Here is a 20355-nt window from a genome sequence, read left to right on the forward strand (position 1 = left end):
TCAATGAAGTCTAACAAATGTGCCATCTGTTCTGGTACAGCCGATCAAGCAGAGCAACAGCTAAACGGGACAATACAGACCTCTAGTGGCAGCACTGCAGAGAAGCACCTCCACAAGCAAAAGATTCCTTTTTGAAAACGCGGGACCATTCCAAGATATTTTCTTGATCGTTTTGCTGCTGGAACAGGAAAAAAGACTTCTCCGTAGGACCCCTCCATGTTAGAACAAACATCTTCCTACACCATCAGCTGCAGCTTGTTTGCCCTGAAAAGGCTTGCTTCACACAAACCCCACCTGCAGCTCGCAGGCTGCCCACATCATTCTCACCTGTTCACTGCATTACTTAGCACGTCACTAGAAGCCTATTCTGCGTTAATTGTTCCCTTTGTCAGGAAAAAAGGCGTGTTTAAGCGACTGTCATTATTTTGTAGGTTTTGAGATGGTTGCTGCTTAACCTCACAGAACGAGGCCAAGAAGAATGTTAGTTTCCCCACACTCTACCACCACCTGTAGTAGGATTTCACACCTCTCCATCCTGTAATCCTTTCCCAGCACAAAATAAAGGAAAAAAAAAAAAAAAAAAAAAAAAGTCTAAAGGGGTATGCCCTTAAGGACTGTAACTGCCACCTCAGAAGTTCCGTTTCCTTGCACATCACCTGTAGCACTGAGCACCTTTGTACACACACTTCATACACAAGGAGTGCCTTGAACATACAGAGAAGGACCTCAAACCTAATTTAAATGTCTTAAGGAATATTATTCTTTTTTACGTATTAGATGAAAATAAAAGGAACTACCAGGGACAAGTGGAGCACGATGACGCTCTAGTGCACAATACCTGTGAGCAGGATTACAGTAACCCACCACCCACAGAAATGGTTGGCCTGTGTAAACATCAGGAAAAAAACACATCTGCAGCCCTGAGCCACCAAGGTGCAGAAGATCATGTGCTTTCCCTAGGATGGCTGCACAAGCTTTGTGGAGCAGCTCGATCCCCACAGAATCACTGAGCGCCTCAGGAGCCACGTGGCTTACCTCAGCGCAGCAACACACAAAGTTTCACATCTCGGTTCATCTTCACACTTAAGAGAGAAGTCAGAAGGAGCCGTTCATGCAGAATCTGCACGTTGTTCTGAAGTTATTTCAGTTGTGAGCTCCCGCTATGTGGCCATAGGACTCTCTGTGAGGAGGCCGGCGCTGCTGCCGTGATGCCTCAGGCTTTGGCTGGACGCTGAATAAAGTGCGGCTGAAAATATGAGCATCCCACACAGGCCCAATGTGGGAAGAGTTTTCCCGCCCTGCCAAAGAACTCGGAGTTATGAAATGTGCCTGCTCAGTTCTGAGCTGCAATCTGAATTTTTTTCACATAGAACAAAAGCAAGATCGTAAATATGACTGCCAGAGATGGCAACGAAACTGTGCGTGCAAAACAATGAAGATGGAAGCTCAGAGAGGTCCTAGCTCCAATGGCTTCCATTGGAGTTAACACAACACAGTTCTTGTTCCGTCACATCCTAAAATGGTTGTTGTAACCACCACCAGGGGCCTTGATGCCAGCTTAGAGCCCTTCCTCTACACTTTAATTCTGTGAGAGTAGGTACTCTCAAAGAGAGCACAGGACCAGGCCTCTGCTATAGGAACTGCTGCAGTGACTCGGGTTATATTAGGACAGTACTGGAGTCGGTAGGTGTTACTTATAGCAATTGAGAGGCATTCAAAGCCTCAGGGGCCCATTAAGCAGTCTCTGAAAATCAGGTAGAAAGTTTTTGTAGTAAAACATTATTTATTCATGTTGTTTCTACCTGCTGCAACCAAATATAAGGGCTGTCTTTTCCCAAGCTATGTTTATAGACTTTGAAAAAAAATGAGTCATCTTTTGGGCTGTGTAGGATTAAGAAATTTTCCCCTCCCTCCCCATAATCCAGATAAATGATACCACTCTCTCTGTCCTGCCTACTCAGAGCCACCAGGCACATTTATCTTCCCTAATCTTCTTTTCCAGGATCCATGCTGACTACCCCTTAAGCAATTACATATATCTAAATGTTCTGTTTGCATAATTGCTCTCCATGTATTTGCTGCCACTGAGATCAGATTTACAAGCCTGCAGTGTTCTCAATCTTCTTCCAGTCATCCTGCTTATATTAGATGCCTAACACTCTGCTTTGTCTTTTAATAAATTATCAGCGATATACATACTTTTTAAAGAGTAAGTCAAAATGGCCTCCTCTTGGCCTCAAGAAAGAAAACCTTCCAAGCTACATGTGTCTTCCCAGCCCAGAGGTTTTACCTAATACAGGCTTGACAATTCAGAAAAGCCATGTTTAAGGTGCCTTCCCTAACAGCTCCCTGTTTGAGGAGGAGCAGCTGGCTGGGATAGGCCATTAGCTGACCAGTGAAGGTTCAGAGGGCTTGAGTTATATGCTGAGCCTTGGCCCAGGTCAGGGACTCGGAGGGACTTCAGCAGCTCTTCCATTCTGAATGTTCCCAGATGTCCTGGAGTGTGTCTCTGTGTCAGGGCAAACCCTGCACCACAACCAACCCCTGCCAGGGCCAGGAGTGCCCTCAAGGCACTGACTTTAGTGCACAGTGCTAAATCTGACTCTTTGAGCCTACTGTTAAATACATTCACTTGCATTCTTCTTACTTCTGTTTTCTATATTGTCCCTACTAGCTATTGCCTAATCAGTCTCTTCCATTATCTCTCCTTTCCCCACTCAAAGTCTTCTTCAAAAATCAAACAGTCATGAGACCAATCATAATCTATGATCCAAAACAAAAATAAAATTAAAAAAAGACCTGAATACAGACAGTAATATTTTGCTGCACTTTCACCCAACTTCACATGCATTGCCCCAGATAGAAGAGGAAATAAGTCCCTCACTCTGCGCAGATAGTGAGGGCCCAGCACCAGTGTTGCCAGGGATTTGATTGGAACTTTGTGTTTCGGACTTGTTCCCTTCCTCTGCCTTAGTTTATCACTGACCTTCAGAAGTGACGCCTCCAGGTTGGTGGGATGTACAAACACTTAGCAAGATTGCCCCTGTGGTCTCAGTTAGATGAATCATATTTCTAGAAGCTGAAGAAGATGTATTTTCTCATGATAGAATAAACTGGAACAGTTCTCGGCAGGAGGGAGGAGGACATTGTGCAAAGCTTCCCACTTAATTGCAGTGAACAAACAAAGAAGAGATGGCCTATCAAAGGGTACAAATAAATGTTCACATAAGTAGTATGCATTCAGCTCACATTGAGTGGATACATAATATTCCTTTTGAGCCTTTGAAAATCAAGTTGAAATTAACTGTAGACTTAGGAAGTGCCTTGGACTTGAATAAATGAGACAAGTGTTGCCTGTTGAGGGATGGTTAGAGACTCAGGGTGTATGACAGGATTTACCTTCTCTGCTCAGTGCTCCACTCTCAAACTGCCCTGAAAAGCCTTTGCAAAAGTAATTTGCATAACATGTTGAACATTGCTTGCATCTCAGTGCGATAAGGTATCTCTTTAAGGCAGAGGTAAATGTGTTGAATATTACTTACATCTCAGTCTGATGAGGTATCTCTTTAAGGCAGATGCATTCTCTTACAGTATTGTTATTTACATCTGAATACAGACAGTAATATTTTGCTGCACTTTCACCCAACTTCACATGCATTGCCCCAGATAGAAGAGGAAATAAGTCCCTCACTCTTTTTTGAATATTGAATATTACAAACATTGGTATTTGGGATATGAAATTAAGCATATCTTCACTTATGCTAATGTTATTTAATTTGTTTTCAGATAGAAGACTTTGTTTATAGACTGATTATCTTGTACTTTCACTGTGTCTTCTTACGCTTTTTTTTTCTCAGTATGTGCCAGATTTCTGTACCACTGTTATCAGTGTACACACTTGCGTTTATGTTGGAGCTAACTACCTAATAAAGACCCAAAACAGTCACGCACAGACTTATTTCTTGTTTATTTTTCTTTAGACAAACAATGAAAGTGTAGTCCCTCACAGTCTGGAAAGTACAGTGCTTTAAGTCCTCAGGGAGAAAATCTGAATCTTCTGCTTCACCTGTGTGAATCAAGCAGCTCTTCATAAAGCCTCTTCAATGCTCAGGCACTTGGGAAAGGATAAGAAGAAGCTGCTGCTTTCACCCAGTCAGCTGTGTGTGTCCGTGTTGTCTGCTGTCGCAAGGGATGGTAGAACTATATTGCAAGACCATTGATTTACAATCTAGAGTGGCTATTCTGAGGAAATATGTAGAATATCACACAGAAAAAAAAAAAAAAAAAAAAAAAATTGTTGCTGTTGTTTTTATTTGGACATTTCTTTCTCCTTTTAACAAACTCTTTCACTGCTGTCTTCCTGTGGAAATTGAATTTTGGCAAAATAAATCCCCCTTATATACGAGGGCATGTTTCTTCATCTTCAGTACTTCAGACCTACACCTAGCTTTTGAAGCACCACTGTTTCAAGGAATGAGCTACTCAAAATATTCTTCTTCCCACTTCTGCTAGAATACTGAAATGTATAATTCATCTTGACCTTGTGCCTTGTCAGCTTTTAATACTTCTAATTGCCTGTCTGCTCCAGCATAATCATAAAACCTTTTAACATCTCTCTTAGTCCGCTTTCCAGAATATGACCTTCAGCGTGTCTCATGAATAATGGGCCAAAGAAATCCGTTTAGACTACTTGCAGCATCAGCATCATACATCTTCATCCTTTCTTACAGTGTTCACAGCAGCTATTTGCTGCTTATAAATATGTTTCACTTCTTTCTGCATTTTCATGGTTCCTTTAACCTTTTCTGTCATAGGATCATAGGGTGTATCAGGTCAGAAGGGACCACAGAGGCCTCTAATTTAATCTCCTGCTCAAAGCAGAGTCAGCCCTGAGGTGAGGCTGGGTGGCTTTATTCATTCTAGTCTTGAAAACCTTCAAGAACTGCACAGCCTCTCTGGGCAACCTCTTCCAGTGGTTCACTGTCCTCATATTGTGAAACGGTTTTCTTACATCCAGGCTGAACTGCACGTTTCAGTTTATGTCCATTGTCCCCTACTCAGAAGCTATCTTGCTGTCCACCAGGAAGCTAGGGTCCTTCCTGCAGATGTGCTACTCATCCTGGATCAACTGAAAAGAGCTTTTCCTTCCCAGGTGCAGCACTTCTCATTTGCTCAATTTGCTGAATTTCATATAGTCACAGTTGCTCATTCCTCCAGCTTGTTTAGGTCTGTCTGAGTATCCCAGTTCGGTGCCATCTGCAGATGCAGATCAGATGTATTGAGCATGCCCTCCATCACCAGCTATCCACATAGCAAGCTCCCCTAGCTCAAACAGTAGAAGCATATACTTTGATATAAGAGATATTTTCATAAATACATACATATATACATATATATATTCATATATAAAACACATTTTCTCTGCACTACTGCTAATAAAAAAGTGAAAAATAATCTTTTCCAGTTTTCTTTAAAGTAAAATCTATAAACAGTTTAGCCCATGCTTTGCCTTTTAACAGTGTACAGAATTGTCACTGAGATTGGGGTACAAACAGTGACAGAGATCTTATCAGGTCCATCCTCCTGTGATTACGCTCACTGCCATCACTATCAGTTCCTAGACAGCAATAAAAAGATTTGGAACTTAACCGCTCCATTCTGTACTGATAGAATTACAGTAACCCCAACTGAATACTGTCAAACTACACTTATGATGCATGTAAGGAGACAATCTCTATCTTTATTCTCCCATCAAGATATTCTAAAGCATTGATGCCGGTGCTTAAATGAAAGCACTGTAAGGAACCCTACTAAAATCAATGGAACAGTAAGCAGAGGCAGAAATCTTTCCTGTGATAGTTTTCTTAATGTAATTCTTATTCCCTGCTGCTTACACACTTCTTTTTACCTAACTACTAAGGACAATTTTTCATGCTCACAAATGCCCTATAACATCACACAGCAGTCATTATTTTGGAAGCCAGTGTCACTAAACAGCCAATCTTCCTTGAGAGACCTTTCTTCGGTTATAAAGAAGCCAGCTCATACAGAAGTATAATCTCTCTAAGGTTTTAATTAAATACAAATTCAGGCAAATACAAGTTATAAAGTAAACAAACAGCTCCGCAATGCCACAAGTTCTCTGAGCCCAAGGCTGCAACTGAAGGTCCCTTGAGACAGTGCTAAGCTTACAATTTAATTTATCTCTAAACTGCAAAATCTCATCAAAAACTGGGTACATTGTAGGAGGCTATACATTTCTGTCTTATTACACAGTTTATCTAAGCTTCCGTTATACCATAATCCCTAAGATGCTCAAGCACTTTTATGTGAGAATGATGGATTGCAAAGTTAAAACGTTAAACCCAAACACAGCTTAAATAAGGTTGTCCTACATCAGAAAGAAGAGAAAGAAGGAAAGGAGGAAAGGAGGAAAGAAAGAAAAACATCTGAAATCTAGACATTTGATTATAGAGCATCTGGGAAAGGGAGGGTTAAAAACTCAGCTAATTTAAGTCACTAGTGAGTTAGTGTACATCAACCTCAAGTAAATGTAGGTCAGAACTGACTGGTATCATTGGAAATTGTGTCTGACAGGTATGCACTGTCTGTCACAGTTCACTCTACTAGAATGTTTTCTCTTTTCATTTAGGAATTAAATTGGATATAAATTTGGGTTGCCGTTTTGGCATGTTATTGCAGATGGTAATCAAAGAGAAAAGAACTCCAATGCAAAATGAAACATTGTTTTGAGATTTGGGCTCCTGCCATCAGCACCCACCCTCGGCGTACCCAGCAAACACCTCACAGTCCTGCAGCTGCTGCTTGTCTCTGCGCCCAGTCCTCCCAGCCCCCAGGTTCAGATGCACAGATAAAAGCATCCACTCCTGCCCTCACACCCCACCAACTGCTTGTCCTGCTCTTCCCCTGCTCTGGTAGGTGCCATGCAGAAAAGGGTTGCCACAGAGCTCCTGCAAGGAGGTGAGACCTGAAGATACATGAGAGTGGGCTGGAGCAAGAGTTAGCCTGCTGCAGTCGTGCTCTCTATGCAGAACATACCTTCTGAGCCCCCTAAAGGGACATGCATTCTCTCTGGAGCACACACTGGACTAGGAAATCTGCCTTAAAAAATTCAGTTATTATTGGCGAGATTACTCACTGAAAAATGGTTTCCAGCCCACGCTCCTCATTCAGATACCCATATTCACTTCTATAGCAGAAGTCTCGAATGCAATGAATTCAGATAAAAGCTTATGTGGGTGTGGTATTAGCATGGGTGGGTTATGTCAGGCAGGGCTGAGTGAATATTTTCAGCTCTTTCTTAAGAGCTTGAACCCACAGAACAACTTCATTCATAGGAGTTATTTTTCATGATGTTTTTCTGTGAATTTGTATTAAGAACTGAACAAATTACAGAAATACTACTGCAAAGAAAGCCTGGACAGCAAGGTGACAGTGGATTTTATGAAGTTGTATGCTCACCGTGTTCTGCAGAATTTGAGATGCTCTCTGAGTGGTATTTTTCTCACTGTAAAATACACATACTACAATTCCCAACCCTTCTGCTTCAGTTACAGTCCCTGTTTCATAGCAGCCTTTTAAATGCATCTGTTGTAAGACAAGTGACGGTTATGGAAAAGGTAAGGTACAGACATGGTTACATGCTAAGCCAATTGTAGCTTTACAGATGCGTGTTTTAGTTTAGAGGGGAGCACAGAACAACTAGTTCTAAATCTCCCTACTGGGGAGATTGGGTATCTCCTTTGCACAAGGATGCAGTACTTAGAGAACATTGCTTCTGCCTTCCTTCAGCTACAGTAATCTCATATGGAGCTGACAGCTGCATCGATCACTCGGCCAGATCTGCTTCCAGGCAACAGACATAGGATCACAAAAATGCCAACGTGACATTTTGTATCCTACCTTTCTTTTTCTTCGATGAGACATATCACCAGCTTCTGACAATCTAGCTTCATTTGAAATCTATATACAGTAAAAAATGAAAGAGCTAAAAGATAGTTTTGGGCTGAAATTGTGCTTACAGATTTTAACGTATGACCTCAAGAACTTGGCTCTTAATAACCTAAAGGATTTCATACATCATCTGATTTTTCTATTTCACTTATACCTCATCAACAGTGGATCCCAAAGTAACAGAGCAAAGTCCCTACGTGGAGTTGTAACATCAATTTTATTTTTCTTTCAGCATTAATCAGAAAATACACTATATTTGGAATTTAAAAGAAGCTACAGCTCCAAAATCCAACAAAGTTTGGTTCACATATTTACTTCTTTTTGTTGGTTTTGTAAGTTGTTTGCAAAATCCTTAGGCCATCAGTGAATTGGGAAATTTGGATGCAAGGAAGTTGTTATAACTTTAAAACAAACAAACAAACAAAGAAAACATAACAAAACCAGAACCTACAACAATCTGTTCTATAAACCTGTTGGGCATGAAAACCCAGCTGTGTACAAAAGCCACTGGAGATTTCATCACCGAGACTTCTGCTACAGAACTTCTACTGGAAAGCAAACCCTTTTATACCTCAGTGCTTCCCGAAGCAGCCAAGAAATCTCTACAAATGACTCACTCCTGAAAAATGTCAGTTTTTTCTTGAACTCAGAGGAGGCTTTGAAACCAGTGACTTCTTTATTTCTTAGCTGATAGAGTGCAATGAATATAAATATAAAAATAAGCCTACAGTGAGGATTCAAGCAGGGCTGACCTCCTAATGCTGTACATCACTTTAAGTTGGCAGGAATTAGAAGTATTTATGAGCTTGAGCAAACAAATATTGGGAGAAAATAAAGAATCAACAAATGTTTCTCATGCTGCAATATATATTTATTGTCACTTTGGAAACAGGTTACCAGGTGTATATCAGGACTTCAGACTAAAAACAAACCAGGATAACAAACTCTTAGCATACATATGCCAGTTGAAAATGAAAGAACTGAACATAAAGCTGACCTTCGTAAGATTTGAAGTTGGTCTGCTTTTGTCCCACCCTTTACCCCCCCCCCCCAAGATATATATGTATATTTTTTAAAGATGAACACCTTCTCCCCTCACCCACTCTTCGTTTCAATCTCAGAAAAATAAATTATCATAAAAATGCAGCTTTTCCTAATTTTGCTAACGGTCTGCTGGCAATCTCAGAGCATCTGTGTTGCTTAACAACTTCAGAAGGAAGCTAACTTTTACAAACCACGTTCTTCCTCTACTTTTAAGTAGCTACTGAGTTCAATTTCAAGGACTAAATATAAGCAGATTCAAGGTTTGGTTATATAAGACTACTGTGGTTACATTACAGTGCAAACATTTTAACATATGCACTTTGCTGTTCCAGAACAAGCTGCATCAGTGCAAGATCTGAGTCTGTGCAAAAGAAGCTGGAGTGCTATAAACTCTTGAAATACCTTTTCTCTTTTCTCTCACATGTATTTACTAGCAACATCTTCCTACAAATAATTTCACCAATCCCAAATACTATGCTGAAAAGAAGAGAAAGATGAAGATATCAAAACAAAAGAGTATCCTCCAATACCCACCCTAAAACAAAGGTCAGAACTATTTTTCCCCACCCTATTCTAGCTTTAAGTGATCATTAAAACAAGTGCAGAGAATTTGCCATACAAATATGAAGCTGCAGGCATTAAATTACAGAACACTCTGAAAATATTTCAAGCATAAAAAGTACACTTGATAATTGCAAAAATAAAGTTTCACTTTTTTTAAAAAACATTTTGATTCAAGCTCAAGCAAAACATTTTACAATTCCCGTTTCAGTTTAACTTCATAGTAACAACAACTTCAGAAATCAAAAACAAATAACTCATTTGGTGATAAAGTAACTGACTGTGTCTTTAACGAAGTGAAATGGTATATACAACGATGGCACAGACCTTAAGCATCAACAGTATGTTTCAGCCAAAAAGAAGTCTACAAGTCACCTGTGTCATTCTTAGCATCAAATGGTGCTGACTACTAAGAACCACAACCTGCTACAAACAGACATTAGGTTGAACCGGTACGAAAGGAAGGAAGGATCTGTGGTGTCATACAGACTCCGTGTTTGTCACTGAACTTTTTTAGGCTACCGATTTTACTAGTGCAAGACCACACGTTTACCTGATTAAATGAAAACTCTTAAGTGTCACAATTTAAGAACACTCATACAAAACTATTTTTTTTCTTTTAAAAAAGTGCCACATACCATACTTTTACTAAAAAAGTTACAAACTAATGGAAGACAGTCTGCCTCCATCTCTTGTCAATAAGGAAAGGCCAAAGTGATTCTTTGATTCCAGCTCGAAATGGTGTTCTCTGACCTATCCCCAGCATCTCCAACTTGGAGCAGTCAAGCTGAGCGTTCCTTGGCCGAAGAGCGCCCACAACTGGACAATCAGTAATCTAAAAAAAGAATTAATGCAAAAAAGGAACACACCATCAGACAATTAGAAATGGCAAAAATTGAATATTTATTCTCATATGTATGTTCATTTGTAAGCTTTTTATTCAGGTAATTCCCCTGTATTGTTTCTGCTTTATTTTTTTTCTTTTTATACTTAACCCCATTTCACCATAGGAGACATCAGGCAGAGTGATCCAAAGTGTCTTGAGCTCTGGCATTTCTCAAACACCTATTACCACCTATACTCATATTTTATTCCTATTTTTGTCGTATGACTGTAGTTAGAAGGTAAAAAAGATGATCAAAAATGTTGACAGAACTATATCCTGATTAGTATACTTGAAGAGAAATAGATTTAGCAAGAAAAAAAAAAATCAGACTTTCTCTCCATTTTCTAAGTCACATTTCAGTTCCAGCTGCTACTAATGCACAACCCTTGGAATATATTTTTTTATCCTTACCTGTACATTAAATCCTAACAATATTATCGGAACTTCTTTCAGAATAGTCTTATTTTTGAGTGTCAACACAACTGCAGAATTATTTCTTAAGCAAAGCAGAACTGAGTAAGTTTTTAAGTGCCTGGATTCAGAAATAAAACAGAAAAGTTCTTTCATATTCCTACCCCCAAGATAATGTTCTGTCAACCTTTTTTAAAAATTTATTTTTATTTTTATTTTTTATTTTTTTTAAAGAAACAGAACACAAAATGTGGATTTGCTTATTACTAAGGGGAACTCTTCTGCAGAAATAAGATTGCATTACAGACGGAGAAACGGGTTACTGCCTGGGTAATTCTGGCAATCCATCAGTCCAAGCAGCATCCTCAGCAATGCAACTTCTCTGCTAGGCATACTCACACAGATTGTCCTGAAGAGGAAGTTTACCCGTGGAGCCAGTGTGAGATCCAGACCTACTGTGTGAAAAGATAAAACACTACCATCTTTCTACAGGTTCAACAGTGTATCACTTACTGGTCTCAAGTGGCTGCTGGGAAGATTGAATGCATCTGCAATGGCACACGCCATTTCATACTTAGTCATCTGCTCATTGCCAGACCAGTGAAACGTTCCTTTTATGGAGGGGTCCTAGGGGAAAACAGGAAGCGCAAGTGAAAATAAAGCAGCTAGCCTTCAGATTAATTCCCGTGTAAGAACTGTGCAGAATAAGCTTGCAGCGTGATCCCATCTAGACAAGCACGTTACAGCACCTCACTGATGTGCTGGGGACAATGTGCCTCTAGAGAAACACCTGAATAGGGACCAAGATCAAAAATGAGTGGTACATTTATTAGATAAAACTTCACAAAAACAGCTTGTATTGTGTAGCATTAACATGAAGGAGCTAAATCAACCAATGAAGATTAAATAAGTAGGGAGAAAGAACTCAAGAACTCAGCTGTTCTATATTATTCACTTTCAAAATATATGCAGAAAACACCACACAAGTTCTGAATGTTGAACTAAAAGCCACATGCAAGCCCAGTACAGAGATGAACAGAATCATGTCCACAATATGCTAGACTCATTCTTTTTACCTATGAAAAAATCAAGTGTTTTTTCTTCTTCTTTTTTTCTTTTTTTTTTTTTTTTTTTGCAAAGGTGGGAATCACAAGATGCTGTACTAAATAAATGCAATGAAGTACTTAAATCCAGCGGTTTATCTTTTGTCATCTCAATGTTCTTAAATACAATGACCAACGGCAACTTAGAAATTACTTTCAACTGCTTTTTTCAGTATAAGGTGGCAATCTGTAGAAGGCACTTTCCGAAAGGTTAAGCATTCCTAGTTCTTGTCTTGGTACTAGAAGAAACACGACAATGTTCAGAAGGACCTTGCTGTCACTTCCCCCACTTTTGTTTCAATTATCAGAACACTTGCACACTGTCATGTAAAGCAGATACTGCAGTCTTACAGATAACTCCTTCCTCCCTCCCACTATTCCAGAAACACTAAGAATTATGCAGGTTAGAAGTAGTTTTCAGTTGTTAATTAAGAGCTTGAACTGATTTTACCCCAATTTTTCTTGAAATTCTTACCAGCATTCTTTTTTCTGCTAGTTGTCTGCAAACAACTGCTACATCCTTCACATTTGTAGGAAATCTTTGTTGCCAATGGTCCATGTTGGCAGATTTATTACTGAACTGCACTTTATCAAACATAACGGTCACAGCACTTTCCTCCAGTCTTTCCACCTCCCCATACAAAACAGGAATCCTAAGTACTGCAGCACCTAAAAGACACAATATTTTGAAAAGTATTAATGGAGTTACAGATAGGCACTAGTGCTGTACCAAAACCTGAAAGATGTTTTGGAAGTGTTAAGAAATGTGTTGGGGATATTAAGCACATACAAATAAGAAACAAAAAGCAATGAATATATTTGTACTCAAAATATGATTTTGAACGTTGCCTCCTTAAAGCAATGTTTATGAACACCAAGTCAATAAAGACCTATTTTCATTTATGCCATTGACTTTTTTTCACTGTTAACAACCTTACATCAACACTGCAAGAGAAACTAGAAAGTCCATTTGGGTTAGGAAGAAAAGTTTAAAAAAAAAAAACAAAACTGTAGTTACTCCAGCATCCCACATCGTCTCTGGGTAAAAACAAGAACACAAACTCCCACCAATCACTGTATTTCAAGCATCCATCACAGAAAGATGCATTTCACCCAGCATACAGAAATCCCCTGCATAAAAAGAGGATATTCAGGATATTACCCCACAAAAAGACAGAAACACCAGAATCAATTTGAAATTTTACATATAAGATAGACAGAATACCTTCGTAAAAAGTATATATTCCCATAGCAGACAGAAAGAATAATCTTTTAATTGATTTTTACTTCAAGTAGACTTTTCCTAGGAGGTTTTTTTTTTTAGAAAATTTATTTCTTACTTCTAATGGCAAGCCTATAATTAAGGCCTACTACTTTCAAATACAGTGTTCACTTATTTGTTGAAAGATCATCACACTAATTTATCTGTTGTTCCATGCTGTGACTAAGCAGAGCAGAATCAGACTGAGAGCATCATATTCACTTATCAGAAGCCTCTTTAGTAGGAGCACCAGATCATTTTCTTCAAATTTCTTGGAGAAAAAAAAAAAGAAAAGTTTATTTTCTTTTAATCTGTGAAGAAAAAACTGACAACATTGTATCTAGAAACCATCAAATCTCCCTTAAAAGTTAAAAGAAAAGGAAGCATGTTCAACTTATACTTTTTTTCCTTTACTAAATAAACTTTTTTAAAATTTCATGTATGTATTTTATGTGCCAATTTTCATTAAGAAAAGATTAAAATAGTGAAACGAGTTGCATAAAATCAGTAATATATGTTATTAATCTGTTAAAAAGCCATAATACAAGAACTCTAATGCTTGTGGTATGTGCAAAGTCCAGTGGTTATGCAATGAGAGCAAAACAGGAGATCATTCAAGAAAACCAAAACCAAAAACTTGAATCACAAGTCTGGTTTTCCCCTATAAGTAAATAAACATTCAGAACAAGTGCAATGTGTTCCACTAGGTATCAGCAGCTGTATACTGTGCGGTGAAGGTACAACATATTCATGATCCATTTGATTTTTCTTTAGAAAGATCAGGTGAGTTTTAACAAACAAAACAAACTCTTGCAAACGTCCATCAGCAGAGAACTAGAAAGACGCATGAAGACCAGCACAGTTAAGAACAAAAGCTTCAGTCAACTTATGACTAAAACGACTGATTCTTGATCGCATTACTTTCTAAATCCATTTTCCATGGTTTTGCAACTGTATCTCTGACAAAGAAGCTTAATAAACATAAAGCTACCATACAACTACGCAAAATGGGAAGCTTCTATTAAAAATGTGTAAGTGTATTCTTACCTTCGTTATTTTCCAGGACTGCCTTTTCACCCTCCAGTTTGGTTTTACCGTATAAATTCAGGGGATTTGGTACATCAGTCTCTTTATAAGGAGGGCTTGTTCCATCAAATACATAGTCTGTACTGATGTAGATCAGAAATGCTCCAATCCCAGCTGGAAAGAAAACATTTGTACGTAATCCATTTTAATTCATGTCTTGTTTGAAACCTCAGCAAATCCTTAAAGAAATTTCCAGAAAACTTTGTCCTAGATCCATTCATACTCTGTCTTTTTACTGACCCCTGATATAGACACAAATGTCACCCATAATAAAACATGGATCAACTGCACACTGGTAGCAGAAATAACATTCAGAACTTTGAGTAACTCGTATTTGTTTTTGCCTATGCAAATGAAGTATTTAATGGCACCAAATCCATTAGACAGCCTCCTTACCTGCCTCTTTTGCTAAGTTCCCTGAAGCAGCCACGTTGAGCTGGGAAGCAGCATCTGGTTGGCTTTCCACAACATCTGGCCGTCTCTCAGCAGCACAATGCACTATAACATGAGGCTGGAAATCAAACAATAATTTAGAACAACGAATACTGTGAAGAAATTGCAGTTTGATCTTAAGTCCCTCTGGCAAAAAGGCATTTCACTAACTTGTGAAAATAATAAAAGAAGTATCAGTATTTTTAATCAGCACATTCTGAGGAGCAAACTTTCCTGAGAAAACAAAACAGAACCAAACTGCCTCAAGGTTTTGTATTAGCAAACCAGCAGAACCTGACCATTAGTTTTGTAATCCTGACCTCCAGTAACTTCAATCTTACAGAAAAACTAAGGTTGTCTTTTTTTTTTTTTTTCCTTAAACAGCAAAATAATGCAAAATACAGAAAAATGCAATATCTCACATGTAATGTTACAAAAAAAAAAAAAATTACCCCAACTACTTTTGGATAAGCTATTCTCACATGGCTTATTTCACATATACAGACTGTTAATGGGATATTTAAAGTCATTTTTCAAACTGGCACCCTGCACAATGTTCTTCAGGTTTTACATACTCCCCTTGCAAGTTAGAACAGGGAAACAGCATACTGCTCGTCCTGCACGCTAGACGTGTGGTTACTGGTTACTTACTACATCAAATCTCATGATTACCTTTTTCTTTATACCACAAGAGCTGGTGTACCAACATACAGATTTACCACCTGCATTCTGTCTATGGTGATGAAGATAAAGTTCAGAAGAAAGCCTATACTTCAGATATAGCAAAGATAATAACATCATATTTCAGAGCTCTCCCAAACCATTACTTCCACTAAAGCCACATGGCCTGAATATCAGAATGGCACTGTCAACTAGCCATGTCAAGTACCTTATCTGTCTATTCCAGAAACTCACCTGAAAATCATGGATAATGTCACGAACCGCAACAGAGTTGAGAAGATTAACCTGCTCAAATTTAGGCTGAGCTCTTCTGTATCCACAACCAACAGCATTCCAATTATTTCCATTGAATTCTTTAAACACAGCTCTACCAAGAAGTCCCGTAGCACCAGTGATCAGAACTCGTCTACTGGGAATATCAATATCTTCCTAGGAAATAGAGAACAGGAGAAATTTTGTGTTCTATGGTTATTCATGGACTTCTCATCTTAAAGTGCTAGCGAGGCTACAGGGAGCGCTGCGGTATTAATGAGCTTTCATTGCGATGTGCTGTGAATTGAGTGTCTCTTGGAAAACACACAGCTGGGAGCACTGATACTGTACAGAGTCAAGTAGTTAAACACATTCTTGAAGATGCTGAATACAAAAATTCAAATAGGAAACTCATATACTTCCATGAGAGGGAAAAAAATCTCCACAAATGTCCAAAGAAGACAAACTCAAACGTGATAATTTCAAGTTCATTCATAATCCGCTAACTCACTGTGGGTGCACCAACAGAGATCATGGCACGGAGAACTTGAACTTTACAGGGGCATCTCTGAAAGTAATGCCTCCTATTTTACTATGTTGTTCCATGACATCAGAGGTGGATGCTGGCAGGATGGCAGTAGAGGCTGAACCTTCCCACCAATATTCCATAACATTCTGTTGCCATGTGATAGATGGCAGCAGAGAGAGAGTGTGACATAAGGGCATCCAACATGAAATTGTGTATGAAGCAAAGGTGATGTACTGAATTCCTCCACAAAGAAAAAAATGGTACCCAGTGCTGTTCCTCAGCACTTGCTGAACATTTATGGAGACCAGACAGTGGATGTGAGCACAGTGAGGAGGTGGGTGGTGCATTTCAGCAGTGGCAACATCAGGTCACCTCTACTGGTCCTTTTATCAGTGAGGGTGAAAATGCATAGCTAGTAATGGTGACAGTTAAAAAACAGTGCTTTGTAGCTGAAAATTTGTTCTATCAAATAGGAAGCATTACTTCCAGAGCAACATGCATATTACTAAATAAAACAGAAATTCATCATTTATGAGCACACCAGCCTAATAACAAACTAACCAAAATTAACCAAAACTCCTGCCCTCTTGTGTTAGCTTAATAAAAGGCAGGTGAAAGTGATGAGGTTACTTTCTCTCTTAATTTCTACAACCATGTAAGGCTTGGTTCAGCCACAGCACATTCAGTACTTGGGACGTCAGTCCACATGGAGCTTCTTTATCTCCAGCACCACTCACTACTGTCAAGCTCTCAAGACTGCAAACACTGACTCACAGCTGTCTGTGCAACCTTTATTCCCTTTTATGCTTTCCTTCCATATGTATCGTTGAGCAAAAGCCTGCTAAGAAGAAAAATGAAAGCAAATGCTGCTACGTCAATAAAGAAAGCCTCAGGTACATAGGAACTATAAATCTTGCATTTCCCAACTGCACCATGCACAAGGATACTGTGCTGAGTACACTTTTGGTAACAGTCTGCTATGCAGCTCTGATAACCTGTTCCTTTCCAAGCATCCTCACGGTTTCAGCACAACACCCTCACTGTGGCTGATTGCAGCACTGATTTCTCTGCCCTTTGCTCTTTGAGTCTGAAGGTTTCTGTCCTGCCAGGTACGGAGGTGTGATGGGCACAGCCGAGCCCAAAGCAGCTGTGTCAGGCTTCCAGCACCATGCATCTACATTCCTCAGCATCATAGACAAAAAGTGATTTATTCCCATAAGTACTGGGTGCAAATAGGTAACTCTTAGCTGGAAAATGGCAAACTACAACAAATGATGTTAAAAAATAAGTACTTTTATCTTTATGTTGATTTTGATCAGAGAACAGAAGTGTGCTGACTGTTCCTCAGGGCTGCCCGTGTGCCTCTGAGAAGTGGGAACAAGGAAGTGGTGTTTACTTTCTCTGTTATGGATTCTTCAGCCTCACAGGAGAGATTACTGCTGCTTCTGCAGACAGAGGATATCTGCTCACCCACATCAAGGACTTGCAGCAGAAACCAGAAGGCAGACATGCTCTACAAACACCACACAACACCTTCAGCTAGTACAAAGGGACCAACACAAATGTGTAATTTCACGTGACAAGCAACGCGCAGAGATTAGCAACACCTACGAGACAAAACGTCACGGAAATACAAGAGTAGGATCTACAAAAGCCTAGCAGGCGCGCTTCGAGCTGAGAACCGGGACCGGCCGCCAGGAAAGCGACCGAAGGAACCAGAACAGGACGGCACAGAGCCACGCCGAGCCGAACGACTCCCACCGCAAGGCGGCCCGCCGCAGCAGCGAGCCGCCGGGATCCCGCCGGCACATCGCCCCGCGGGCAGCGCGCACAGCGGGCCGGGCCGGCGTCGCGCAGCGGTACCGGCGGCCGCTCCGCCTCGGCCGCGCGTCGAACACCGGGCCGCAGCCAGCGAGAGCCGCCCGCAGCACAGCGCCCGCGGGAGCAGCGGCACGCGGAGCGACGGCCGAGCGCTTCCCCGCGTGCAGGTGGGCCCGCCGGGCGGCCGAACGCCTCGGGGACTCGCGGACGCCGTTCGGCACCGCGCAACTCCGCCGCTCGGGAAGCGCTGCGCGCACCGGCACGCAACCGAACGACCGCGCGCGAGGCGCCGCCCGGCCCCGCAGCACGGCCGCCCGCCCCTCGGCCCCCGGAGGGCGGCGCGGCCCCGCGCACCTCCACCAGCTCGCAGTGCCCGGGCACGAAGCGGATCTTGAGCTCCTTCTCGCGGCCCACCATGGCCGCCGCGCGCAGCCCCCCGGGCCCTCCGCCTCCTCCGCTGCGCCGCCGCTGCCGGCGGACGTGCGTGCCGCGGGACGCGCCCTCACAGGGCCGCGCCCGGCGCAGGGCAGCGCGGTGCCGCGCGCTGATTGGCTGAAGCGCCTTAAAGGGGCCGAGAGCGGCGACACGGCGGCGAGAGGGCGCCGCTGATGGCGGCGGGGCGGGGGTCTCATTTTGTTCTGCGGGAACCTCGGAACGGGGGCAGCAACGCCAAGGCCGCCGCGCAGGGGGCACAAATTAAGTGTAAAGTGCTCCTTTTAGTCCTGTTCCATGTTTCTAAGGCGAGTTACTCTTACATAAGCACTACATGCAGTATCGACTTCCATCCTTTTTACTATGTTTTTAAAATTAGGCTATACTACTTAAGCTCCTGGTAGTGAAATCATAAATACCTACTCGATTACAGCCCACAGAGTAGTCCTGTGAGCACAACGCACCTAGAGATGACTAGAGCACTCTCCCACGCTGTAATTACAGAACGGAGTGCAAGTTGTTTTCTCTTTCTCCTCCCTTGCAGTCCAGCACTGAAGTACAGCAGCAATCCTTCCCTCCCCCCGCCCAGCCCCTTACCTGCCCCGGTTCAGCCAGCACTTCAGGCATGACCTCAGGAGGAGTTACCAGACAGGGCAGTGATTGCACCTTCCTCTGCTTTTGTCTGCAGAGAGCACATGGAGTGAAAGGAGCAATAGCTCAGTTGACCTTTCAAAGCAGGACTCTAATCCAAGGCCCATCACGCGTAGGTCTGAATCCTATTGAGCTTTGTTTGCTTTCCCCTAGCACCATTTAAGCTGCTCGGTGGGATCATGGTAACAGCAGCATAAGCAAGTGCAACCACTGCCCAATTCACAGCTTTCCTGCCCTTTTCCATAGAATCAAGGACAGAAAAGAGCCCCAAGGGCAGCAGCTTCCTCCTTTACCACTTACACATGTGGTCCACACTATTTATTCACATTTTCAAGCTAAAAGGAAAAACTGCCACTGCTTTAAAAATCAGGTCCCAAACATTTCTTAGAGTTGCTCTTAGGCTCCCTGTTTAAAGCATGCTCTTAGTTGCTTAATAAGGATTTAAAATGGACTTAAGCAAAGATGCCAATTAGGGTAGAAAGCTTTAACCATTGAGGCACACAAAAAAGCACCCCTGCAATACCTGCAGTACTTCACTGCACTTGCTATGTTTTTGCCCTTGGACAAACTTAGGTTAACATAACATAGAACACATACATCTAAAAAAACCTGCATTAATTCAGTACCATCATCTCCTTTCTCGTGCTTCCTCGAGCCTTTCATTAACATTCACTTGCCTTCATCCCTTGAAATAAAAGACTAGTTTACAGAACTGGAAACACTTGTTTTTGTCAGGGTTTTTCCACCAGCTTTTTGCTTTCTGGTTTAGAACAGCATTTTTACTTTGGAAATAACCTTTGGTGTAGCCTACCTGAGCAAGTAGGCAAGCATCAGCAACCTTGCATGAAATAATGCTATTCCGAGACAAAGGCCCTCATGTAGTATCATCACACAGTGCCTGAGCTCTTCCATTTTCAGTTGTGTTTTACAGATTTCTCCCCAGCCCTGTTACTCTTTGCACTGTTGCTCACAGACAGCATAGTCTAACCAAGTACCTCACCACATGCACTGCTGATAGGTGTACAAGATTACTTAACACAGCAATTCCGACAAAGACCATCAAGTAAGATGGCATCAGTTCACAGAATGGCCAGGCTTGGAAGGTACCTCAAGGATCATGAAACTCCAACCCCCCTGCCACATGCAGGGCCACCAATCTCCCCATTTTCACTAGACCATACTGCCCAGGGCCCCATCCTGCGTAGGTTTCTTTCACTCCATTCACAGAGCT

General features: G+C 41.3%; 1 protein-coding gene and 1 long non-coding RNA gene across 2 annotated transcripts in view; both read right to left on the bottom strand.

Annotated features, from left to right (window-relative positions):
* The window catches only part of LOC149915888 (uncharacterized), a 30111-nt gene extending 29571 nt beyond the window's left edge, over positions 1-540 (bottom strand). Inside the window, exon 1 of the long non-coding RNA XR_016471369.1 lies at positions 81-540. This is a non-coding gene — a long non-coding RNA (uncharacterized LOC149915888). The remainder of the gene's footprint in view (positions 1-80) is intronic.
* Positions 541-8823: 8283 nt separating this feature from the next.
* Positions 8824-18570, bottom strand: MAT2B (methionine adenosyltransferase 2 non-catalytic beta subunit). Its single transcript, XM_031598034.2, has 7 exons — positions 18396-18570; positions 15674-15868; positions 14723-14837; positions 14288-14440; positions 12455-12648; positions 11390-11503; positions 8824-10414 (listed from the first exon to the last, which is right to left on the bottom strand). The coding sequence occupies exons 1-7, from the start codon at positions 18456-18458 to the stop codon at positions 10244-10246; spliced, it is 1005 nt and encodes a 334-aa protein (XP_031453894.2). The 5' UTR covers positions 18459-18570; the 3' UTR covers positions 8824-10243.
* Between the last annotated feature and the right edge of the window lie 1785 nt (positions 18571-20355).

Source organism: Phasianus colchicus, chromosome 15 (genome assembly GCF_987193195.1).
Source record: "Phasianus colchicus chromosome 15, bPhaCol1.hap1.1, whole genome shotgun sequence".
Taxonomy (NCBI): Eukaryota; Metazoa; Chordata; class Aves; order Galliformes; family Phasianidae; genus Phasianus; species Phasianus colchicus.